This window comes from Balearica regulorum, chromosome Z (genome assembly GCF_011004875.1).
Source record: "Balearica regulorum gibbericeps isolate bBalReg1 chromosome Z, bBalReg1.pri, whole genome shotgun sequence".
Taxonomy (NCBI): Eukaryota; Metazoa; Chordata; class Aves; order Gruiformes; family Gruidae; genus Balearica; species Balearica regulorum.
Window position 1 is genome coordinate 85003356 of NC_046220.1, and position 24384 is coordinate 85027739.

The 24384-nt window shown below is 41.6% G+C and overlaps 1 protein-coding gene across 2 annotated transcripts in view; it reads left to right on the forward strand.

The window, feature by feature from the left end:
- The first annotated feature begins 2486 nt into the window (after window positions 1-2486).
- Window positions 2487-24384, forward strand: part of SMAD4 (SMAD family member 4) — a 28912-nt gene continuing 7014 nt past the window's right edge. Inside the window, exons 1-10 of one of the 2 annotated variants that reach the window (XM_075740883.1) lie at window positions 2487-2898; window positions 12581-12946; window positions 13875-14049; window positions 14476-14505; window positions 16119-16334; window positions 18132-18251; window positions 18384-18494; window positions 20248-20298; window positions 22375-22558; window positions 23519-23687. In XM_075740883.1, coding sequence (XP_075596998.1) covers window positions 12698-12946; window positions 13875-14049; window positions 14476-14505; window positions 16119-16334; window positions 18132-18251; window positions 18384-18494; window positions 20248-20298; window positions 22375-22558; window positions 23519-23687 — 1305 coding nt within the window. In that variant the 5' untranslated portion in view covers window positions 2487-2898; window positions 12581-12697. The remainder of the gene's footprint in view (window positions 2899-12580; window positions 12947-13874; window positions 14050-14475; window positions 14506-16118; window positions 16335-18131; window positions 18252-18383; window positions 18495-20247; window positions 20299-22374; window positions 22559-23518; window positions 23688-24384) is intronic. The other variant, XM_075740884.1, reaches the window with a different exon arrangement.

The window sequence follows — 24384 nt, forward strand, 5'->3', positions numbered from 1 at the left end:
TCAGCCTGTCCTCATAGGAGAGGTGCTCCAGCCCTCGCATCATCTCCGTGGCCTCCTCTGGACTCACTCCAACAGCTCCACGTCTTCCTTGTCCTGGGGACCCCCGAGCTGGACGCAGCACTGCAGGGGGGTCTCACCAGGGCAGAGCAGAGGGACAGAATCCCCTCCCTCGACCTGCTGGTGATGCAGCCCAGGACACGGTTGGCTTTCTGGGCTGCCAGCGCACACTGCCGGCTCATGTTGAGCTTCTTGTCCACCAACACCCCCAAGTCCTTCTCCTCAGGGCTGCTTTCAATCCATTCCTCGCCCAGCCTATAGTCATGTTTGGGATTGCGCTTCAACCCACGTGCAGGACCTTGCACTTGGCCTTGTTGAACTTGATGCGGTTCTCACGGGCCCACCTCTCCAGCCTGTCCAGGTCCCTCTGGATGGCATCCCTTCCCTCCAGCGTGTCGACCACACCACACAGCTCGGTGTCGTCGGCAAACTTGCTGAGGGCGCACTCGATCCCACTGTCCATGTCGCCGAGAAAGATGTTGAATTAATCTCACTGGCCCGTAACCCAACTGCAGCGACATCGTTGGGGGATTTCCTTGTTGAATTTGCGGCTTGTTCACACCTGCTTGTGAAATAAGGTGAGAGATTGCACCGAATTTCCCGACACCCTTTCATCTCCACTCTTAAAACCAAATTTTTTTTGCCTATAAAGACAGCTGCCTGTTGAAAAGATGTGTAATACCCAGCGTCGGTAATGGCAGTTTGCTGAATCCCAACGGTCTAGAAGGAGCTGTGGTTCATGGTATGCCTTGAAAGCAAACTAGGGCTATTGCCAATGGAAGGAAATTTAACGTATTATATTTAAACTTGTTATTTGCTGTTATAAAACCAATGGGAAATCTGAAAATTTTACTACTTGGTGCTCAGCATTAACATTTTGCAGCGTTCATCCTCGTATTTGAGCAAATCGTCTCCCCGGATGAGGGGCTGCAGCTGGTTCTGCAGGTATGAGGGGGAAGAGACGGTGCTTACAAATTGCAAATTATTTAGTGATTTTTGAATATTTTTTTTTTTTTCCCAATTCTATACCTTGGAGAGGGAGGAGAAACGCTGGTGCCAGCACAGAGGCTGGTGTAGGTAGCCTGTGAGCACGTGGATTTGCTGCGCCGTGGTCCCCACGAGTCCTGCACGGGACATACTCCCCGTTGAACTGGAGCTCTCGTCTCCTATCCGTAACGCTTCAGAAACTCTAGAAATACATAATTTGCAACGCACTCAGCAAATCCTGGTGTGAAGAAGCTTCAATTACATCTACCCAGGAAAAGATGACAAATATAGCAGCATTTTACATTGCTTTTCATCACTAAGATCTTCTTAAGGACGTGGAAGTGACTATAAATGACTTAATAGTGTGAGAAAGAAATTTTGTTACGGCAATATAACAATTTTTAAAAATTTCCATCATTCTTATCAATGTAGCTGCGATAACACACCAGCACCTTGCCAAACACCCTGCTTCTGTAGCAAGAATATATCGCGCTTCGTAATTGATACGGTATTTTGTGCACCTTTTCTCTTCTGTTTTCTATTCTAACGGTGGCCCAACACCACGAAGGTAGAAAGATGTAACTTTCTAGTTTAAAAAAAACCAAAAACCTAAATTAATCTTTTCAGCTGAATTCTTTTGGAGAGTTTGTTTTTGCTAGATGAGGTGATGAGGAATGGGAAAAAGCAGTTGTGGCCTTGTGGATTTGTTGGGGTTGGATTTGTGGGGCTTTACACCGTTGGAGGTTGCATTTGCAAAGCTTTCAAGTTCTGGGGGGGTCGCGGTTTGGGATTTCGCGCTCGTGGGGGTTGCGTTTTGGGGTTGTCCGTTTGTTGGGGTTGCGTTTTAAGGGGGTTTGCACTTGCGGGGGTTGCACTTGTGGGACCGTGCATCTTGTTGGGGTTGCGTTTGCAGGGCTTTGCATTTACGGGGGTTGTGTTACCAGGGCCATAAGCTTATGGGGGTTGCAGTTGGGGGGGTGGGGGGGGGGGCTATGCCTTTAGGAGGGTTGCGTTTGTGGCCCTGTGTGTTTGTTGGGGTTGCATTTGCAGGGCTTTCAGCTTCTGGGGGTTGCGTTTGTGGGGTTTCACACTTATGGGGGTTGCGTTTATGGGGCTTTGCGTTTATGGGGATTGCATTTTCGGGCTTGTGCACTTACAGGGGTGGCGTTTGCGGACCTGTGTATTTATTTGGGTTGCATTTTTGGAGCTGTGCCTTTTTTGGGGCCGTGCTTGCTGTCCCAGGAGCGCTGCCTGCCCCGTCCGACACACCGCCGCCGGACGCCAACCACAAAAATAAACCTCGAACGCGCCCGCCCGCCCCACACTCCCGACAGCAGGCAGCGCGGCAACCGCTGGGCGGCTGGCGCGCAGGCGCAGTGGCGGCGGGTGGCGGAGGCGCTCGGCTGTGGCGGCGGCGGCGGCGGGGGGGGGGTGTGTGTTACCCGGATGTCGCGCATGCGCGGTGGCGGCTGGACGTGTCCGTGGCGGTCGGGGAGTGCGAGCGGCCGGAGCCGCGGCAACAACAACAACAACAACAACAACAACAGCAGGAAGGCGGCGGCGGCGACGGGGGCGGCCGTCACAGGGCGGCCGGGTCCGTCCCCCCCCCCCCCTCCCCCCCGCGCCGCGGGCTTGTGAGCGCCGCCCCGCCGGCCCGGCCCGGCCGCAGTCCGGGGAGGGGAGGGCGGGGGGGCGGAGGCCTGGCCCGCTCCGTCGTACCGGGGCCGGCTGAGGCGAGGGAAGGCTTCCCCCCCGCCCCCGCCACCACCACCACCACCGCCGCCGCCGCCCCTCACCACAGCCGCAGGCCGCGCCCGGAGAGCGGCCGCTCCGCCGCCGCCGCCCGCGGCCCAGGTAACATCCGCTCTCGGCTCCCGCCCGCCCGCAGAGGCCGCCCGCCCGCAGCGCGCCCCCTCCTCCCGCCCGTCTCCCCCCCCCCCTCCTCCCTTCTCCGCCGCCGCCTCGGGGGCCGCCGGGCCGAGCCGCGCCGGGGGCGTGCCGGCTGCCGCTCCGGGGAGCCGGGGCAGCGGCCACCCCCTCAACTCCCACCCCCCCCCCCCGCCCCTCACCCGCCACCCGGGGGCTTGTCCACGGCCCCGCTGCGGTGGGTTCCCCTCCCCGGCTCGTTCTCCACCTCCCCTTTTTTCCTTATGCGAGAAAAAAAGAAAAAAAAAAAAAATCCCTACTCCCTCCCGTCGCCCCCAAACTTTTAGGTTTTTTTGTTTTTTTTTTTTTTAAAAAATCTCGGTACCCTCTCGTAAAGGCTCTCCAGCCGGCCTGTCCCCGGTTAAACTTTCCTCCGTTGCCGTTCGTGCAGACCGGCTCTTCGTGTGTTCCCTCCCGCTCGCTGGAAAATGCCCTGGATGGTTTTGTGTGAGCCTCTTCGCGTTTAGGTCTTTGAAATCTGCCATCTTATTTGTAATAACAGCGAAGGGTGCTTTTAGGTGATTTTTCAGGCAGCGTGGGGCTGCTCAGCGCCAGAGGTGTTAATTAAGATTATTCCTTCTTTACTGTTTTTCCTTCCCATCCCCGTTTAGGGAGCGTTGGGTTTTTGGGGAGGTTTGTGACTTGCTGCATAGTTGAGTCTTATAGGTTTTACCACGGAAGGCTGGTTAATTTATGGGATAATCTAGTTGTGGGTTAGATGTGTTATTACTTAGAGCCCAAATTGTACTACTGCAAACCAAGTGTTGTCAAACACAAGCGGTCGGAGTAGGATCGTGGTGTCTTTTACCACCACTTCTCAAATTATCTTGGTTAAGAATGGTGTGCCACTGTCAACAGGCAAGAGTGATTTCAGACTCTGCGATAGCTGTCATCTTTTAAATTGTAAGACTCTTGTACTGTCGTTACTTCGTTCGGTAATGTAGGTGATTCCGCGCAAGGTTGTTGGAATAGCTGTACTGCCCTGTAAAACTGAACGTGGTTTTGTATGCCAGCATCATGTTAAGTAGGCAACTTGTCCTTCTGGCCCTCCTCTTATCGTGGCTGAATTGCTACTGGAAGGAGTTTCTTCTCGCTTTGCATTCATGAACCTCTTTTGATTTGCTTGTTGCATAAGCATGCGTGTTTAATATTGATATGGAAACTTTATTTCAAAGAGCTGAAGCCTAAAGAGAAGCAATAAGTGTCTCAAACTGATTAGAATTCCTTTAAGTAGATGGTTCTTTACATAATGCATTCAAGCGTAGCTAACACAATAGGGATGTGAGTTTTGAGAGATATCAACAGATTTAGTGGAGAACAAAGATGCTGAGAGCAGATCCTCGTGAGGAGCAGCCTTTGCCGTGCTGTTGTTAAGGTCCTGCTGGAATTTTAGGACTCTGTTTTCCTATGTTGTTAACCTTGTGAAAAACTACCTTTGGTTGGGGCTGGAATTTTCCATGCTTGCTTTGCCCAGAGGTGATTTTATTATTTTTTTTCTAAGCTCGAACAAATGCAGAGAACATCATCCCTGTGCAGATCACAATAAAGAACAGATGTTATCTAATACACCTATTGCTAGGGTATCGAAACATTACGTACCAGTGAAAAATCACTCCACTTCTGCCTGAGCAAGGTTTTGACTCTTCCTTTCATTACTTGACATAGCCACAATTGTTTCCTCTGTTTGTGAGGTTTTGACAAATTACTATTTGTCCTTGTTGAAGGAAGCCGCCTGCGAGAAGATGGGTCTTGCAGGATACTCTGAGGAGGAGTTCCGTTCAGGTTTGCTCTGTCATTCTACGGCAAGGACTTCCACCGCCTTCTGCTTTCTGAATGTGGTCTCTCCTGCCGTTCCTGGGTTTTCATCCCCTCCTTACCCACGGGCACTAGGATGAGGAGGGGATGACTTCTTGCTCGTTGGGACTCCAAGGGTGCCCTCTCAGAGGTGAGGTAGCGTGAGGCGTTGAGATCTGCGTTGTGGAAATGGATCCAATTGTAGAAGAGTTTACTGCCCTTCCCGCTCTCGTGGTGGAATGTGCAGTGGTCTTCCTTCTCAGACCATACAGAAGCCTGTATTGAAAAGAGGAGGTTTTTCTTCAGCTGTATGCTTTCTCAAAAATAAAAACTAGAGAGAGGGAAGGGGAACCAAAATGAAAAAATGCAACTTTCTAGGATTTAAAATGTGTGCATATGTAGTCACATCAGCGTAGTAGGCACTGCCTTTTTAATCGTGTCCTGCCCCCCATGTATTCAAAGACAAGATAAGGATTTGGATGTGGTTTTTACTATTGTATTAGTTTCTTGAATGAGATTTTAAAAACCTGGAACCTTGTACAGCAGAAATGTTTGCTCCGTTTCCAGGATCAGTCTGTTGCATTTGTAAAGTGCTTTTGAAAGCAGTTGAAGTGCACAGGTGGAAGCTGTGAGCTGCAGTCGGGCAGCTACGTCACATCGGTTTCTTCCACAAAGAAATGGCTGCCCATACTTTTTTAACCGTGGATTTTTGTTAAGATCAAAGAGTTGCCACTCAGAATTGTCTTAAAACTCTTCTCCAGTTCCTTTTATGCTGTCGTGTGTCTTAAATTTTTGTAGCTACTGACAGCGAGATGAGCAGAATTGATACTGATGATTCAGATACATGCACAAAAATAGTATTCTGGGGAATGTTAGCTCTTACTGTACAGAACAGTGAGTGTAGTACCTTCTTAGTACTCTTTCTCTTGCTCTTTAATGCTAATTGTTCTTATGTCTACAAACATTTTGTTCCTGTTCACCCTTTGGGCAAGTAGATAATAGTCTAATGTGCTGGAAAGTATCTGCAGTTTAATCACTTATTCATATCTTCATCAAATCACGAGCTGCCTTTTGTTTTATTGGTTTATGGATTTTTCTTTATCATGTTTATCATAAAACTTCTGCCACTGCATTATTAAACAGCAAAACTCTGTAGTAATGTTTTGGTGGTTAAAAGCTATCAAATGTATATGCTGCTTTTCTGACATCTTTGTGTTTGGCTAATTTTGGAGGCTGCAGCTTATGCAAGAGCCTTTCTTGTCCTTTATTCATGTGAAATGTTCTAGCAAGATGTTAATTTCTGTGCTATTCTAATTAGCCAGTTCGTTAGCGTTGCGTTACTGCCTGGTATCTAAATGCTGGAAATCTGTGCCTGGGATGGCTGTCGCTGATAAATTATGCTCCCAGAGCATCAGTGACAGCTTCGAGCAAACAATTCTTATTATTTCTTAGATATGTTTTTCCAAAAATTACATTCACATTTGCAGCTTGGAAATATATTTTTGCTCATTGAGATATTTTTTGCATTAATTCATTTCCCTCTTCACCCCAGTATATGACTCCCCAGAATTTGAGGCTGTACATCTTTCCCTTTGACATCGTATGGCACCATGGGCCTTGATCTGACTGTGGTCTTTCTTTGTTACTGTAATATGTATTTTTCTTTTCCTTTTTTTTACTTGGAAGCTCAGACATTACGAGTTGGGGTTTTTTTCTTTCTTTTGAAGACCAGAGTGGTAATATTCACTTAAGTCATGGCTTATCACAAAGGATATTCTGCCTGCAAATTTGCTGACTTGCTTCGACCCTTCTACAGTATGTTACAATGGATAATGGCCACGTTATCTTAAGATTCATAGCGTAGATAGAAATGCTGTCTTGTACCTGGTGAATGCCGTCAGACACGCTTACTTGCCTTATGTTATGGTCTTTAGCATCCCCGTACATGTTTCTAACACCAGCCCTTACACGGATAAACCGGTACGCAAAATTCCCAGGCTTATGCATTTACGTGCTTCATAGAGCATTTTTTGTGTAACTGCTTCTAGAAATCTGTGCTCAGATTATTTACAATGGAATAGTTGAGTTGGAAGGGACCTACAACGATCTGATGATCATTTGAAATGCGTTAGGGTGACACAGGACTGTTGGCTGATCAGTTTGTACAAAAAGATGCCAAATCTCTCTCCGCCTTGCTGTTTAAAGGCTTCCTGAGCCCCAAATGTGTCATCTGATACTTAGCACGTGTAAAATCTCTTTTTGGTTTTTTTTTTCCCCCTTTGATTTTAACTTTGCAGACTGGTTGGATTTCCATCACAACTGTTTATTTCAGGCTTCTCGTGCATGCGGTTGCAAATCCATCTTGTGTTCTTCATTCGCTTCTGATATGTCAGTGTATGCTGCGCGTTAGGCATGTTTATCAGCCTTCCCCTCCAGCATCTCTGGATCTTCAGCACCATGTTTGTATCTGGAACTTCTTTTCTGAGCTGAGCTGCAAGACTGCTTCCCTTTCTCCATCAAAAGCTTTTCAAAGGGCCTTTGCTGCCTTGACACCTGCAGGAACTCTTTTTCCAGTAGTGCCAAGGCTGTATTATATTTTTAAACTTTTTTTTCTTTAAATACAGCACTTCACAATTAACATCTTGGTCTTTAAAACAAAGTGTTATTTGCTCTCCCCTAATCATGCTACTTCTCATGTAATTTGTCCTGCAACCGGTGAAGTCTCTAAGAGTCTCAAGTTGGCTTGTTTGAAAAATACCTAGCTTGCTGTAGAAAATTAACGAATAAAATATATGCTAAGAAAGTGACCCGAAGGAGGGTTTTGGCCTTTTGCCCATATCTTAAAGTAATTATCCGGTGGCATTTGGACTGTCACATTTTTAGACCGAGTTTCTTGGTGAATTTGATCCCTCCGCAGCTGCGATTGGCTTAAACCCTACTGTAAATGAATAGGGTAGTGTATCATATCAGCGTCGCGCTTGGATTAACCGTCTTGCCCAAGCTGTTGGATTGCTGATTGCCTGGATCATATTCCTTTGGGTTACGTCCCTGACTTCCAGCTCCATCCATAACCGCCCGGTTTATCTACGTAAGCGTATTATTTCCTTTTCTTGTTTGGGGTTGATCTTCCTCCCCAAATTGCAAAGTGTGGCTTTTGTGGGAGGAGAGGGGGAAGATAAGCGACTCGTGAGTGTAAAAAGTATTCATTTAAGGTTGTTCTTAATATGGAGAGAAAAATGTGAGTTCTTTTTAAGAAGTCTGGATTTGTAACTTCTCAGCAAATTTCAGCTGCATTAGAGTATTGGAAATGGGAGATGTTTGGAGGATGGGATTTTTCAGATAAGTTTCAAAATTTGCTTGGCTGAATAGCTAGGGCACCTTGATGGGAGTTTAAGGGAAGCCTTTGTATTTTTTTAGCAGTCCCTGGCCTTGCGTCTCAGTGGAGCTTCTGTACGACTGTAGTAATACCTCTGTAAAAGCAGGGAAATCAAGTCCGTGTGCTTTTTCTAACCGTGAAAAGCAGCAAAAACTTTTTTCTCTTTCAAAAACCCTTGTACCTTCTTCAGACTGTGTGTGTCTGTCTGCCTACATCTGTATGCATCTGCATGCTTTTTTTCGATGAAGAATTTCAAACCGAAATATACCTCAGCAACTCTGGGGCCTTGAGTGAGCCCTTCCAAATTATCGTATCTCTTAAGTACCTAGTGTGCTGCCTAAACAGTTGCTGCAAGTATTTGGAAGCCATGGCTCACGCTGGTTTTGTTACCCTTGGTTTTTGGCATGTAAAAGCACTTGTTCTTAAGCCGTGCTAGCTTATAATATTATCTTGCTGGTGCAGCTGAAGAGACACTGGCAAACAAGGTGGAATATTAATTTGCTGTTCCATCAATGCATTTATTATTCCTTTGGGTGAGATCTCATCTGCTTTTTGTGCTTTGCTGAGTTTTGTCTGGTTGATGAGGAGCACCTTGCTCTTCCACAAATGGGAATGCTCTCCTTGGAGCTCTGAGCTAGCTCTGGCTTTTCATAGCTTTTGCAGAAGATGCTGAACATTAAACCTGGTCTCCCGTTTTCTAGTCACGCTAGTAAAATGATCGCTGTTTTGCGAGAGAGAATGTAGCGGTCGATCTGGGAACAGCGGAATAGTTTGAGTCGGTACGGTGCTTATTTTGCTCTCCTGCCCGTAAGGTAAATGTAAGCGTGATGAGGGCACCAGTGAGAGAGCTCAGTAATGTTACTTCCACGTAGAGAAGTCAATAATATATTTGATTTTAGTTATAGGTAGTATACTGTTATAGTTGCTTGTGTTTTTAGAATCTATTTATATTGTTCAGGTAACCCTTTCTGGCAGAATTATCCACAGACATGAAAATGAGGCATGTGGCACCAGTGTCGCGTTTTTAATTTTAGACAGCTGCTTCATGTTTTGAATTTCATTGCACGGGCTAAGAAGATCCATCACCCTTCAGCAAGGCAGCCGTGGGGAAGTAGGATGTATGGAAGAATGATGATATTTGTTCAAGTCTGCATCAGTCTTGAGGGAAGAGTTTCAGTTAATGGTTGCTTATCAGTTCTCTGAGATAGTAGCTTGTTTGCTACAGATCATCAAAGGTGTTTTTAATTACCTGGCAGTCTTAACTTCCTTTGTCTTTCAGATTTATCTCCTCTCCAGGGGATCTTACTCTTGTTCCAATACTTAGACTGTCACAGAATGCTAGTTGTTGTTCACTTGTTTTGAAACAGACCTGCTAATACTTAGTTATTGAAATGAATGACTCTCTATAACACAACGAGGTACTTCTCTATAACTGCGTAAGTTGTTAGCATTTTACCTTAGCTCGTCCCTTTTTTTTTTTTCCTTCCCCTTCTGTGTTCCGCTCTCATCACCCAAAAGGCAGAGAAATACCTTTTTGTTCCTCGGTAGGCGAAGCCGAGAGCTTCATTACAAGCACTGTCTCCTGCTGCTGCTTTTCTCGTGTTCCCTGTCTCTTCTCTCTGCCCCTTTTTTCCCCAAAGAACTCTCTCACCCATTGCTGTTTTCATGAAATTCCTGAGTAGAGGGAAATATGATCTTTGCTCAATATATTTGGCCTTCCCTGTCGACTGTAAATCTAAGCTTGAGCTGTAGTGTGGGATCACCTTCTTGGGTGGGGGGGTGCCGAGGAACGAATTTAAAGTTTCACGCTCACATCAAATAAGCGTTAAATCACACAAGCGTACTGTTGTTTTGCAGAACATCTAGCGCTCCATGTCTGAAGGCATACTGGAACCTTATCTTCAAAGGCTATCTTCTAAAAATAACACGCATTAAGACTGCATTTTGCTTTTATTTGCACACATGAAAGTAATATAGTAAGAAGGTGTCGAGGCACCTCTTGAATGTGTGACTTAGTCAAAGATAGGCTTGTAGAGCTATTTCATGAAAAACAAAATCTGTGGAACGTGAAAACTTGGCTCGTCTGCAAAATATACTAATGCTTCTGGTGCTTCAGAAGAAATATGTCACGGCGTTTATCAATATGTGCCAGGTTGATTGCCACTGACCTCACCCCCTTTTTCTGGGGCTAGAAATTGCAAGATTAAATACAGGATATGTATAGATGGGACTTGTAAAGGAAGGCTCCTGAATTACCGTGCGATTCCGCACCAGCAGTGTGTAACAGTATTCAAAATTCTAAACAAGTGGCCCGGCTTTCGAAAGTGCTGAACAGTCAGAAGCTCCTGTTGAGTGCAGTGGCAGCTGAGGGGTGACTCAACATTTCTGAAGATCATTCCACTTATTATAAGGATTTATTTGCTTCATCTCAATCTTCTGAAAGTCAGCAAGCAAAACTCATTCATAGTTTTAAGAGTGTGGAAGATAGAGCTGCGTGTCTAATTTTAAGCATCTCTTTATTTAAAGCTCTTTTGGCTAATAGCTTTATCTAGTCACTTATTTATGATTACTTATGCATATCTATCTGGGATGCTGTTTTATATTTAAGGAAAATGATGTTCTATTCTGTTTTAGCTGGCAAGCTTTTATGGATTTATGCGAGTGCGGGTTGCCATGGAGAATTACTGGCAGGTTAAGCTTGACTTTTAAAAAGAGGCTTATTGAGTTGAAGCGCAAAAAACCCCGGCGTTGAGGGAGAAACTTTAATAGCTAGGTAAAATGATCTTACTCAAACTTTTAGGTAATTGTTTTCCTTTGGGAGAAATTAGGTCCAAAAGCATCCTTACAAAAGAAGAAAACTATTGAAAATGGAGGGGGGGAAGGATTTATGATGTGTTTTTTCCAAGTATACCAAAGCATGCTGTACTCAAGTTGAAACTGGAGAAATACTAAATAGGGAAGACTTTGTTTCCTTTTTTGAATTGTGCTGGATTTGCATTGCAGTATTCCTTTTACGAGAAGGGAAACCAGGCTTTCACACTGTAATTTGTGTGATGCGTTAACTTTCTAAACTAACACTCTTATTTTTTTGTGCAACACATTTGTTTCCAATAAAGAGCTGCTACTACCTCTGATAACATGGAAAATTCCAGTGCAGTAACAGGTCTTTGACTGGATATGTTCCTCAGATAGTACAACCAAACTTTTTCCCTTAACTATTAAATCCAAATATATTTTATTTACATTGCTGAGAACAACACATTAGTTTCAAAAAGGCTTATACTTTAAGCTTACTCATGTAAATGTAGTAAAAAACCGTGTATTTGCTGCCAGTGTCTTAAAGTCTAACCAAGAGTTGGTAGAATGGTGTTAGTAGATGACAACCTGAAGCCAGAGGTGCTTGAAGAACCAAAGCAGCTTTTTGACAACATTAACGTCCTTTTCCGTGAGCGCACAAAACCTGCCGTCCTGTGTTTCTGGATAAAGCAAGATAGAACGTAGTAATTAGCTCATTCACAATTGAGAAGATCAGGCCAGCTCTTCTTCTAATTTGTGAATAAAAGGAAACTTAAAAAAGGATGAGGTCTGCTGGCTTTGAGAAGAATGACTTCATGACCAGAAACCGCTGTGGGTTCTTAACAGATGGAATTTAAAGGCCAAATGTGTTAGGATGGACTCATTCCTTATCTTAAATTTAGTGTAATTAAGGCTGTTCTGTTTGAGACAATTTAGAAGTGCTTTTTTTAGTGCCTTCAGTTGATTTCTCTTGATCCAGAAGAAGCTGGATCCAAACGAGTAAAGACAAATGTGCCAGCTGGGATTTTCATGTATAAAGATACACCCAATACTAATTTACATAAATGTGTATTAAGCTTATGACCAGATACAATTTTTGCCTTTCTGATTAGCAAAGAGAAATAGAGTTAGTCTGAGGTCAGAACATGGCTGAACTATTTGAACAGACTTATTAAATAAAGATGACAGATGATTCTGGTGTGCATTCATGCTTCTTCACTATTCAAATTTTGTTTAAATCAATGTCCCTTGATTCCCAGTCAGTATTTGCACTTGGTTTCATCCTACCAGTATAAAACATAGGTAATCATCGTCACCGTTCTCCTTTTCCCGATTCAGAGCCTGTTCATCTAACAATCCCTACCTTTCTATATGTACATACTATGTGTACATGTATATAAACTATAATCTTTATTTAAATATTGTTACTAGGGGAAACAAAAAAATCTTATATCTAAAACTGTGCAAGCAGTGTCTTAAGCATGTTTTAGCTATCACGGGACAAGCAATGCAGTTTTTTCATGTGCTTTTAATATCCTGCACTTAGCTTGAAAATAAAAGAAGCAAAAAAGCCACAGACTTCCTTAGAAACATGATCTGCAATTTGTTAAAAACAATTCTAATGTAGATATTTTTTCCTCCTAGGTTTTACCAAGAGACAGTACATCTAACACTTAACTTGGATCATCTCTTGTTCATCAGCTTGAAAATCATAACAGCCCCCAAAACTGACATTTGATCTGAAAGAAAAAGCTGTGACAAATGGACAATATGTCTATTACTAACACGCCAACAAGTAATGATGCTTGTCTGAGCATTGTTCACAGCTTGATGTGCCATCGACAAGGTGGAGAGAGTGAAACTTTTGCAAAACGCGCAATTGAAAGTTTAGTTAAAAAGCTAAAGGAGAAAAAAGATGAATTGGATTCTTTGATTACAGCTATAACCACAAATGGAGCTCATCCTAGCAAGTGTGTTACAATACAGAGAACGCTGGATGGGAGGCTTCAGGTTAGTACAAGTGAAAAATCAGATGTTTTCCTCCTAGTGAAGCTGGAGCAAAAGTGAGTGACACAGGATCCTAGAGTGTTGAGGAAGAGTAGCTCTTCTCTTGCATCCCCCCCCCCCCCCCCCGCCTCGCCCCCATTTGTAGGCATGTTTTGTGGCTGGAGCTCTGGACTGCTGCAGTAGTTGATTATTTTTTTTTTCAAAAGGAGCAGAAGGCGTTGGATCAGCCGTTCTAAACGAGTGTGTGTGTGGCAGTAAAAAGCAGGGTCACGTAACAAATTCGGCTGTTTATCCTGGTATTTTCACTACAAGCTTCTGTTAGCTCTGTGTTGGTCAGCAGTGTGAAGAAAGACCTATGATCCCTTGCTAAGGTACTCCAAGGAGTCTGCACTGAGGATTTACGTTAGCCTTATATCGTCAGTACTCAGTACCTGTATAGCTTGGGTTGTGATTTCCTTGTTCCAGGACAGATGTCATGTTTGCTGGCTAGCTTTCTGTCTACCCTAGAAGCATTTTTATTTATTTTTTTTTTTCCAGTATAATGGATTGGCATTCTTCTACTTGTAAATTCCTTATAGCGTAGCTTAGTGCCTCGTTCCTCTTCTTCTGGGGCAAAGCTCCTTCATCATCCATGGTGGGGAAGGTGACCATACATACTACATTAAGCACAAATTCTGCTTCTGCCATTTTGTATCCAGTATTTTTTCTTAAGAATCACAGTGTTGACTTAACCGTAGCAAAACCCTAATAGAAATTTATTTCTGTTGAGTACAGAACTTTGGTAAACTGTACACCATCTTTTTTTTTTTGTCATATTTTGATGATGGAGAGAGGTTGTGTTGTTGTTTGTCCTCTTCTAGCTTTGCTCCTCGCTAAGTAAAGCAAAATGTCTTGCTACTTTCCCAATCAACTTTTGTGTCTAACTTTTTAGGTGGCTGGTCGCAAGGGATTCCCCCATGTGATTTACGCTCGTCTTTGGAGGTGGCCTGATCTTCATAAAAATGAACTCAAGCATGTTAAATATTGTCAGTATGCTTTTGACTTAAAATGTGACAGTGTCTGTGTAAATCCTTACCATTATGAGCGTGTAGTATCGCCTGGCATCGGTAAGTAGACTCTTGATTTAAAATGGAACAGTAGGAATAGAATGTAAAATGTTTTCCTTTTTAGTCTAGAAAATACAGGTCTAAATTAGAAACATTAACTTTTAATGATCTGATTATAAATGACTTTCATATGCTTTTGTCCATCTTCTTAATGAAGTTATTCTTCTACCGTTATTCCAAATTTGAAGGAACAGTTTGTGACTTTTGTTTAAGCCTTTCTGTTGCCTTTGCACACAGTTCTTACAGTTAATGTGTATCCTAGGAGTAACTTAGCATTGAGACTTGTGTTGTGACAGAGGGGGTATAATACGTAGAGTCTATGGTGTACTAATTTGTCAAGGCTTATAAACTTAATGTTCAAACATTGTTGAAGATCTCTGTGTATATAAACCTTCATGCTTCCTTTTCTTTTTCTTCTTTTTAAAGATCTCTCAGGACTGACACTACAGAGTTCTGGTAAGTAGTTCTGTTTACTATTGTGTTTCTGTGGGCACAGGCTGTGTTAAGCTCTTCAGTATGTACAGTTTATTCCTGTGTATCTCCTTGGGAGGGAGTACAGAGAGCAGATGGAAATGCATTTCTCTCTCTGGGTTTGGAAAACCAGCTAAGTAACATGTGAGAGGCAAGTATTGCGAAATTCTTTAAATTGATGCTTCAGCTCAGCTTGTAGGTAGGTTCTGTTTTCATTGCCTGCAACTTATAAACCCCAACAGAAAAGAAAACAAAAAACCTCTCTGTTGCATGCTGCTAAATAAAAAAAACCACCAAAAAAACCAAAACCAAACACCCCAAAATGTGTGCACCTATATGATATACTAATTAATTGAATTGGAAGTAATAGGTGCTTATGATTTAATAAGTAGTTTAACAAGCAAGTAATAGAAATTCTGTAATTAATGTGCAATTGAATGAAGCAGTCTAATATTCTTGCTCTCCCTGAAACTTGAGAGAAATTGGACTTTAAATGTCCAATGAACTTTATTCAGAAATCTGAGATTGTACAGCTGGTAACTGCTTTATTTCCAAACTGGTTTGTTTTTTTTCCTTCCAGAAGAAATTGATAGAGAAGGAAATTTGAATAATCCAATATTTTTAGCACATTATTAGAAGTATACAATCAAAAATGGCTTTAAAAAAAAATAAATGACCCAACAAACTGTTAACTTCACAAGCTTTAACTTGTGTGCTCATGTCTGCTAATTTGCATTGTTACCTGCGTCTTCTGAAAAATCATCCTTTTGTACCGAATCAAAGCTTACTAGTCAGCAGTTAAATACATAAGTGTTTCCTTGTTCTGCTGCTGTTTTTTGCAGCAGGAAACAGAAAATTACTGTCAAATTTTAATATATTTAAGGCTGCTTTAAAAATGAGCATGGGAACTAACATAGTGTAAGAGTTTTACTTGAACGTGCTCAATAGGATGTATAGAAATAAATTCTTGTAGTAGTGATGGTAGTAATTTCCTTACGCTTTATGTAGAATATTCTGAATTAGTGGCTACATTGTTAAATACAGAGTAGTGTTATATTGTCTTTGAATGTGAATTTGATATTTCTGGTCAGTTTGGATGGGAGTTGCTTAAAATTACTTAAGGGATGCATGAAGGTTTTTTTTATATGCTGTGTGCATGAATTACATTTTTCATAGGAGCTTTATGTATGTTCTTGTATACTAGGAATTGTTTTGTTAGCTACTGCATTAATATATATTTAGGTGCTTGACAAAAAGCATGTTTTTATCTTTTATTAACCATATCCAATCACACAATGATGGACTAGAAAACAGAACGGTATTGGCGTCTACTACTGTGGGGCTACACTGCTTGTTTGATAGCAGTAAGCAAAATAAACAGTTTGCTTTTCCACCCAGTTCTGCTTCAAAATTTCCTGCTGCTGACTTGAAGTGTTTATTTGTAATTTAGAGGAGTGCTTTAGCAACGTTTATATAGGTTAAATCCTCCCCCCAGTAGTTTTAATGGCATTGTTATTGCTTGAAAGTAGTAGTGCAATTGGTAGTTAAATCCCCAAAATAGCCCTGCTTTGCGCGTTTAACCGGTTGCTTCTTTGCAGCTCCATCAAGCATGTTGGTGAAAGACGAATACGTTCATGACTACGAGGGGCAGCCGTCATTGTCTTCTGCCGAAGGCCATTCAGTCCAAACCATCCAGCATCCGCCAAGTAACAGGGCATCGACAGAGCCTTATAGCACCCCGGCCATGTTAGCTCCTACTGAAGCTAGCACTACCAGCACCACTAATTTTCCCAACATTCCTGTGGCTTCAACAAGTAAGATCATCGAGATTATATGAAATATTAAACTGAAAACGTGAAAGCTCAAAGTTAACCGCTGATTTGTGCCAAAGTAGAGCTTGCATTGAAACTGTGCTGCTGCCGCGCAACACTAAAAGTGTGTGGTGATATGATCTAGGCGGTCTCGTAAGTGTTAACATAAGGTTTTAACTTGGAGCATAATTTGAGTAACTTTTCCTGGTGACACAGTCTTTTTTTTTTTTTTTTTTTTTTAATGAGACTGACGCTACAGGAGTGTTACAAGTCTGTTTTGGATATGCCAAAGGTTCAGTGGTACAATGTTATAACAATTGACTGCTGACAAAATATTATGGCTATTATTCCAATAATTGCTGTAGGAATGGAAGATCTTTATTATTTTATTACAACAGCAAGTGGGACAACAAATGGATATACTGTAAGGTGGCGGTATGGAGAAGTTTTCACACAATTCTTTAGTGTTCCACAGCTGACAAAATGAGTCTTGCAGATGATTTTTATAATGGCCCATGGTACTACCAAAGTGACAGCGCTAATTAATAGTTTCATGAGTCCGTTGGAGTGCTGGGTTGAAGTTTTTCTTACTTTGCTGTGTGTATTTGGTACAAGTGGAAGAGTCTGGTTTGCCAACACCAAACCTCACGCTTCGCTCCAGCAGGACAGTAAAGCAGTGATGTACGCAGCGTCCTGCGGCCCCGATGTAGAGAAACCACGAAGCTTGGAGGGGTTTCACGTACTCTTCGTCACTTTAATATCAAAGATGTGTGAATATAATGGATTTCGTGTTATCAGATTTAAATTATGGTGGCATGGTGTTTTGATAATGTTCTTTAATTTTAGCTGATAATTTTTTTGTTAAAACTAATGATGGTTTTGCCAAGCTGAGATACAATGTCTGTATTTGTCTCCAGCCGAGAAAAAAGGATAAGCAGTTTAATTGTATTGCTTTTGCACACCATTTTATAGTCAATAACTTTTTCTCATCAGTGCTTTAATTGTTGGAACCAAGTGGACAGGAAAACCCCCCTCATTTTTAGGTTTTAGTTCAAGTTTTCAATGTGTTAAATTCTGCTAGCCACACCATTTTGAGAGTGCAAGGGTAATTGTGAAACTGCTGATCAGTTTAGTGTTAATGGCTGAGCTGAAGCCTTTTAAAATCAAATTCTGTTAACCTGTTCTGAAGTATCTGTAGCTTTACTTTAAAGCTTAGACAATTCTTGAAATATTTATTTGGGAGAAAAAAAAACCCAAACAGCAACTTTCTCAGGAAGGAGTCCAGTGATGTATGCAGCTCTATTCAAGCACTAATTTTAAAAATAAAATACTGTTTGGTATGTTTTGGAGGAACGTAAATTTAAGCCGGTGTCCTCCTTAGGAACAGTAGTTATGCTGAAAATAAGCAACTTATTGGACCTACTTTGGCCAGTTTGGATACCAAATCTACTCCAGCTATGTTTTTAAATAAAACCTGTGACATCTCTTCTTCTTTCCTTTCAAACTGGAAAATGAGATGTGAACAAAACAAAGATGCGGTTGATAAACAGAGTTCTCTGCATACTTCTACTCCTAAAATATTAAGGGTGTCAGAGTCAAAATGAGCTGATGCAGAGCATCTTGCTTCAAGTTTCCTAAGACACTCTGGTGGGTGGAAAAAAACCAAACCTGAAACCAAACTTGTAGGAACTGTGTATTGCAGTGCCCTTAGTTGGGTGTATTTTCCTACCCAGTAGTGCTGAGCTCTTCTTAATTAAAATTTTGGAACGTTCATGAATAGGTAGTGTGTTCTTTTACCAGGTCAACCTACCAGTATATTGACAGGTAGCCATAGTGATGGACTCTTACAGATTGCTTCAGGGCCTCAGCCAGGAACTCAGCAGAATGGGTTTACAGCTCAGCCAGCTACTTACCATCACAGTGAGTATATACATACGTGCACTCTTCTTAGTTTTCTAAAACCGGTTTCCAAATGTTCAGGAGAACTAGAGGATTAGAAGTGAGATGTGGAAAAAACTCCCTTAAAAACCAACCGCTCCTTTCTTTTTCTAGATAGTACTACAACTTGGACTGGAAGTCGGACGGCAGCCTACACACCTACCATACCTCACCACCAGAATGGCCATCTTCAGCATCATCCGCCTATGCATCCTGGACATTACTGTAAGTATTGCAGAATTTCAAATCACTTTGTTTCCAATTTTGTTGGATGGCGGGGGTTCGTTTGTGATGATTCTTAACCCTCAAATCCTTTTTTTTTTTTTTTTCATTATAGAACTACCGTCACTGTGTTTAGTATACTCTGACAGTTAAATGGAAGAGCTTGATGGACTTTTTCTCCATTAAAGCAGCAGAGATTAGAAATTCAGATAGCTGTAGTGATACTATCTGTATTACAGATGTCTTACTATACCTAGCAAAACTAGCATTTCCTTTCTAAAGCTCTGTTTTTAAAGCTCTGCAGTCCTGTAGTAAATAGTTCCTTTGCGGAAAAGGATGTCGATTCAGAATGTGTTGTTTGGATATTTTTCTTTCAAAACTTGGAAGCTCCTGGCTGTTTTTATTTTCTAGAAATTTTGAAGTGATGTCTTAGTGATGTAACAACCTACGTTAAGCTTTGGAAGACCTGTGTCTGTGTACACTAGCCAGCTTAAAACAACTTTGTGAAAGCTCGTGCAGTAAAGTATTTGTAAAGGAGCACAGCCTCTTGTTTTAAGGTACAGGAGATGGGAAGGAGAAAAAAAGTGATCAAACTTCTGGTCTAAGTGTCTAGCACAGTATATGCATTGTAAGAGTATAGTGCAAAAAAACCCCCACCCAAATTAAAGTTTTTCTAAATTTTGTGGCGAAAAGCTAGAACAGTTCTTTATTTCCTGATATAGTACTTAACCAGAGCACCCGTTTGCAGCAATCATTGTTAGTGGAGGGGAGAATATACGGAGAATTAATGTTAGAATGACTTTTCAGCCTGTCTCTACCAAGAAAATTGTGGTTTAGATACGGTTATTAAGTTTCATTATCTTGTTCTGGCAGGATCCCTACTTATTTTTCAGAAATCTCAGGATGTAAAAACTTTAGTGGTGCTGTGGATACTCTATAAATGTTTCTCAGTGCATGTATCTTTCCATAATTAATATTTGTAACTGGCTGGTGATACCACATAGAGCTTTTCTTGGCTGCTGCCATTTCTCACTTCAGAAAGTCGCATGTTTTGACACCTACCAACGTTGTGCCTGTTTTGACATCTTGTTGCAAAAGCTGCTGTTACTTATAATACTATGTTTGAGTCTTTCCTTCTTGTTCTCTGCTGCCTGGGGAGGGATCTAGTTAGTTTATAGAAGTGGAGAGAATAAACTGACCAAGACTGTGTTCGGGTTTTTTTTTTCTTTAGAAAATGAGCTCTCTGGGGCTTTTTCTCTGCCTTCAGGGAGCGTTTTCTTATGGTCAAGTCCACAGCATGCTCGGCAACTTGTTGCGTGATTAATGAAACTAATGAAGAGTGGTTTGACAGATTTATATCACACTCGTCTATACAATGATTCTCTTCTTGCCCAACTTGAGGAGCAAGTGTAAAGCCGAAGTTCTATTTTTATTACATCTCCATCCTATATCTGGTTTCTGCTCTCTCCTGGAGCTGAGTGTGGCTTGAGCTGCATGCAGCCTTTCCTCCTGGGATAGTAATGGAGCTCTTTGCTCTACTCGACTCCTGATTTTTTTAGGAAACCTCTAAGAGTGTAATTCTTCAATGGGCATTTTTCTCCCCTGTCTGATTTGCCCTATTGATTCAGAAAATACTGGGATTTAGAACATCTGGCATCCTCACAAGTCTTTTTTTATTTCATAGGAAAATAAATTAAGAAAGAAAACCTTATTTTTCCTCACATAAAACAAATTGCTTTTTTTTTTTCTTTTAAAGGGCCAGTTCATAATGAACTTGCATTCCAACCTCCTATATCAAATCATCCTGGTGAGTAAAATCTAACATGTAATGTTAAGTATTGTGAAAGTTAATAACTTTCTGGTTTGAGTCTGACTTTTTGTGTGTGTGTGTGTATCAAGTACTCTGAAACTTGTGAGATACATATTCAAAAGGAGGAGAGGAACTATTTTGCGATAGTCTACTCTTGAATTCAAACCTCTGTTTTGAAATAGCGATGTACACCGTGAACTGAATTTAATTTAGATGCCCAAGTCAAAAATTGCAATCCTCAAACCCACGCTGAGCTGGTTCCTACCCTAGAGGTGTCTGAACTCTGAATGTCCTCGATCCTAAACTTCACAGGGTGCCTGCAATTGTACTTTTTACCTGCTTAGAAACATCATGCGGTTTAGGTCACGCCAAAACTCTCTTGGATCCTTGATCTAGAACTCCATCATCACAGCCAGATACCGTGAAGGATAGGTAGTGCCCTTCTTAGATTTTGGACGCTGAAATTCCTTTTTGGACCTTTGCATACAAGCATGCTCTTTCGGTAGCAGTTCATGGAACCAAGGAGGTCTTGGCTTGCGGTACAGGCTAGCTCCATTGCAGGTGCAAGGTGGTATTCTGTTTTTAACAGCAGCAAAGTTGTTGCCTACCCAGGGAGACCTGCAGAGTTGAAAAGCCTAAAAGTTTAATTCATTGGCCGGTGACTAAATCAGTTCCAGAAATAAAACTGTTGATAATTGCTGGCTGAACTTAACTGTAGCTAAATTTCATATTATTTAGTATATCTTTTTCACACTATTGATTCACCTATTGATTTCACCCTATTCAGTCCTCAGACGCATGAGTATTTATTTGAAGATTAAAAAAATCTTAAAGGAATTCAGGCAGCTTGGTTTATTCTTCTCTCGTAAAAACAGAACACCAGTTTCTCAAGACAAGTCAGTGTGCCGTTGGGTGCTGCAGTTTGTAATGAACGAGTACCACTTACGGCACTGGGAGGTCTTTTTCCTGTTGGTTTATCTGGCTGCTGTGTTTAGGTCCTATCACGTCAGCTCTTCTGGTTCCCCTGTTTTGAGTACGCCGTAGTGCTGATTTTCTTTGCCCTACCAAAGAAGCTGCTTAAGTGCCAGCTCTGTTAACTCAGCGAAGGTGCTGAGTCCCCAAAATCCCCAATGACGTAACCTTATGGCAACTTCAGGTTTTAATGTGCCTGAAGAGAGAAACTCTGAACGCTGAAAGCACGCACAACAAACCGTGCAGAAAGCTTGACAAGCCACTTGTTCCCAGGTAGCACACAAGCAACAGATACACTTTTTTTTTTGTACAACAGTACAAAATCACTTTGTGTGCTTTGCCACGTTTCCTTGCTTGAGTGTTTGGGTTTCAGTAACATCCTCTAGGCAGTCAGGGTTTCCTTTCCTCGTGTGGTAGCTTCTTCCAAGTACCATCTTTCCTTTGTAACCGGTTTTTCTTTTTAAAATAGTATGAGTTAAAACGCACCTCCTTGCTATTAAAACATGCCATTTTGTTCTGCTCCCTTTCTTAATACTTCGTTGTGTTATCCCATACCTGACTTTCTTACGTGCAGTATGGGATCTTCGAGGTTTTTCCCCTGTTGCCCTGCTTTCCAAATCTGGTTTGCTTTGCAAGGAGGACAGAGAAAACTTCACCTAGGAGATAGTTACTCTTATATCTTAAGCCAGATCTGTTTGAGAATTAGTTTCTATCAGCCTAGCCATGAATAGACATATGTTTATTACTCCTTTATACTAAAGGAGGACAAAATCAATCTCTAGTCATAAGGTGCAGGAATGCAGATGGCTTACAAAATCTAACTGGAATTATAAGCTGTACAAAGACTTGTAAGATCTTAACTACAAATAAACTTAGCATTCATTTGTGCTCAAAAAAAACCCCGATAAGCCCATGTTCGTTGTAGGATGTAGTATTTTTCTGTGCTAGCAGACACGTCTTTGTCTGTCTGAACTTGCTTATGCGAACGTACGCTCTTACTCTGAATGACAAACGCAGTTGTAGAAGGCTCAATCGATTGTCTGGAACGGGTTTATAGGGGGTTTTGTGCCTTTCAATCAGTTAATTGTATATGTTCTTTAGCTCCAGAATATTGGTGTTCAATCGCATATTTTGAAATGGACGTGCAAGTTGGGGAAACATTTAAGGTCCCTTCAAGCTGTCCAATTGTTACTGTTGATGGATACGTGGATCCTTCTGGAGGAGACCGGTTTTGCCTGGGCCAGCTTTCCAACGTGCATAGAACAGAAGCCATTGAGAGAGCAAGGTATTCTGCACATCCCAAAAGCTCCAGCTGTCTGTGGTATTTGATAAAGTTTCGTTTTGCCTTCAGTGTGTTGCCTCCCTTTTGAAATGAGAAGTATGATATGTTTCTTTTAACTGAATTAACTAGAGTAGAGTCTATCTTTCTAGGCCACTACTGCAACGCATTCAAAATGCGAACTGCGTGACAAAGACCTTCAGTGCTTTGCGATAGCACGTTGCTTTTCATTGCTTTCAAAGGCTGTGCCTTCAAGGATAAAATTAGCAACTCGTGCTATTATGTATGCAAGCTGAATATTAGCTCTCCACACCCCAGAGTGATGTGAGAATAACTGCAGTATATAGATTTGTCAAAGGAGCAAAGGAAGGTTGATGGAGAGCTAGTTGGATTTTCATTCATTCTCACCATGCGTGTGCTAGGCTTTGATGTGGAAGCAGAGAGGACTGAAGCAATCTTGCAACTTTTTTTCTTCTTTGAAACGAAAAGGAATCAAATGTTTTCTGTGCCTTCAGAAACGTTGCGTTATGACGGTCAGAATGCTAGATTGCTGTAATGTGATCCAAATGAACGTGGAGTTCTGCATTAAAATGTGGTTTTGTATATGTACTTGAGTGACTTTCTATACTAGAATACTTGTGGGATTTTAACACTTCTGAAGAGAACTGACTGTGTTTCATACCCCAGCTCTGTATTGTCAGTGAGCGCGTTAAATTGTATTTGAATATCATCGCTTCTACGTTGTTTCCCATAGATCTTTACATGGTTTGACTTTACAGATTTTGTGTAACTGTATACCGACTTATACCTAGAGATAACAACTACAATTTCAAGTCCCTGTATGAGTGGAGTGTAAATTAAGGTATCACAGACCGAGAGCTGGAGAACTGTTTATGGTTTATTTAGCAAAAGTCCTGGTTTATAGTATGTATACACAGGTGCATTGGAACTGTTTTTCTTTTTAAGGTTGCACATAGGTAAAGGGGTGCAGTTGGAGTGCAAAGGAGAAGGTGACGTGTGGGTTAGATGCCTCAGCGACCACGCGGTCTTCGTTCAGAGTTACTATCTGGATAGAGAAGCAGGGCGTGCACCAGGGGATGCTGTTCACAAGATTTACCCGAGTGCATATATAAAGGTTGGTTTGATGTTCCCAGATGAAAATTGTGGGGGAAATAAGATACATTTGGTTCTTTTAAATGTTAGGGAAGCTACAAGGCACTGAAGTAAATGTAACTTTGCTTTTGATTAGTCTTTAAAGAAACCTAAAATCTTCTAAACTGAAAGTATCATCGAGGTACTACAAAAGTAACTAATTTGGGGTTTTGTTACAAACAATCTTGATAGCAGGTTTTTGTATTTTTAATCTTAAGAGTTTTAAATGAACTGCTACTAAAATTTTTAGCATAGTTTATCTGTTTCTTTACTCTCTCTCTCCGAAACAAGAAAAGTTGGGAATATCTGTATAAATGCAGTAGGAGTGTAAAGTGTGTGTTAAAGTGTTGTGAACATGAAGTGATCCAGAGGTCACAGAAAGTTGCATGGAAACAAATTCTTTTCAGGAGATTCTTACTTGGACATGCCTGTGCCAGACTGAAAACTTTATTTAGGACAAGTCACACTTGAAAAAAAAAAAAAAATCATTCTTGAATTTGAGATGAACTGCCTCAAGTTTGCAGTGATTTTTTTTTTTTTCTTTTTCCTTTCTTAATTCTCAGTTTTGCAGACAGGTTGTGTAATGAAGGTGAAAGAAACCCCACCATGTAGGAGCTTTCTAGTATGAGAACAGAGTTCCTGAATATATTAGCGTCAAACCTGATCACAAAAATATAAAG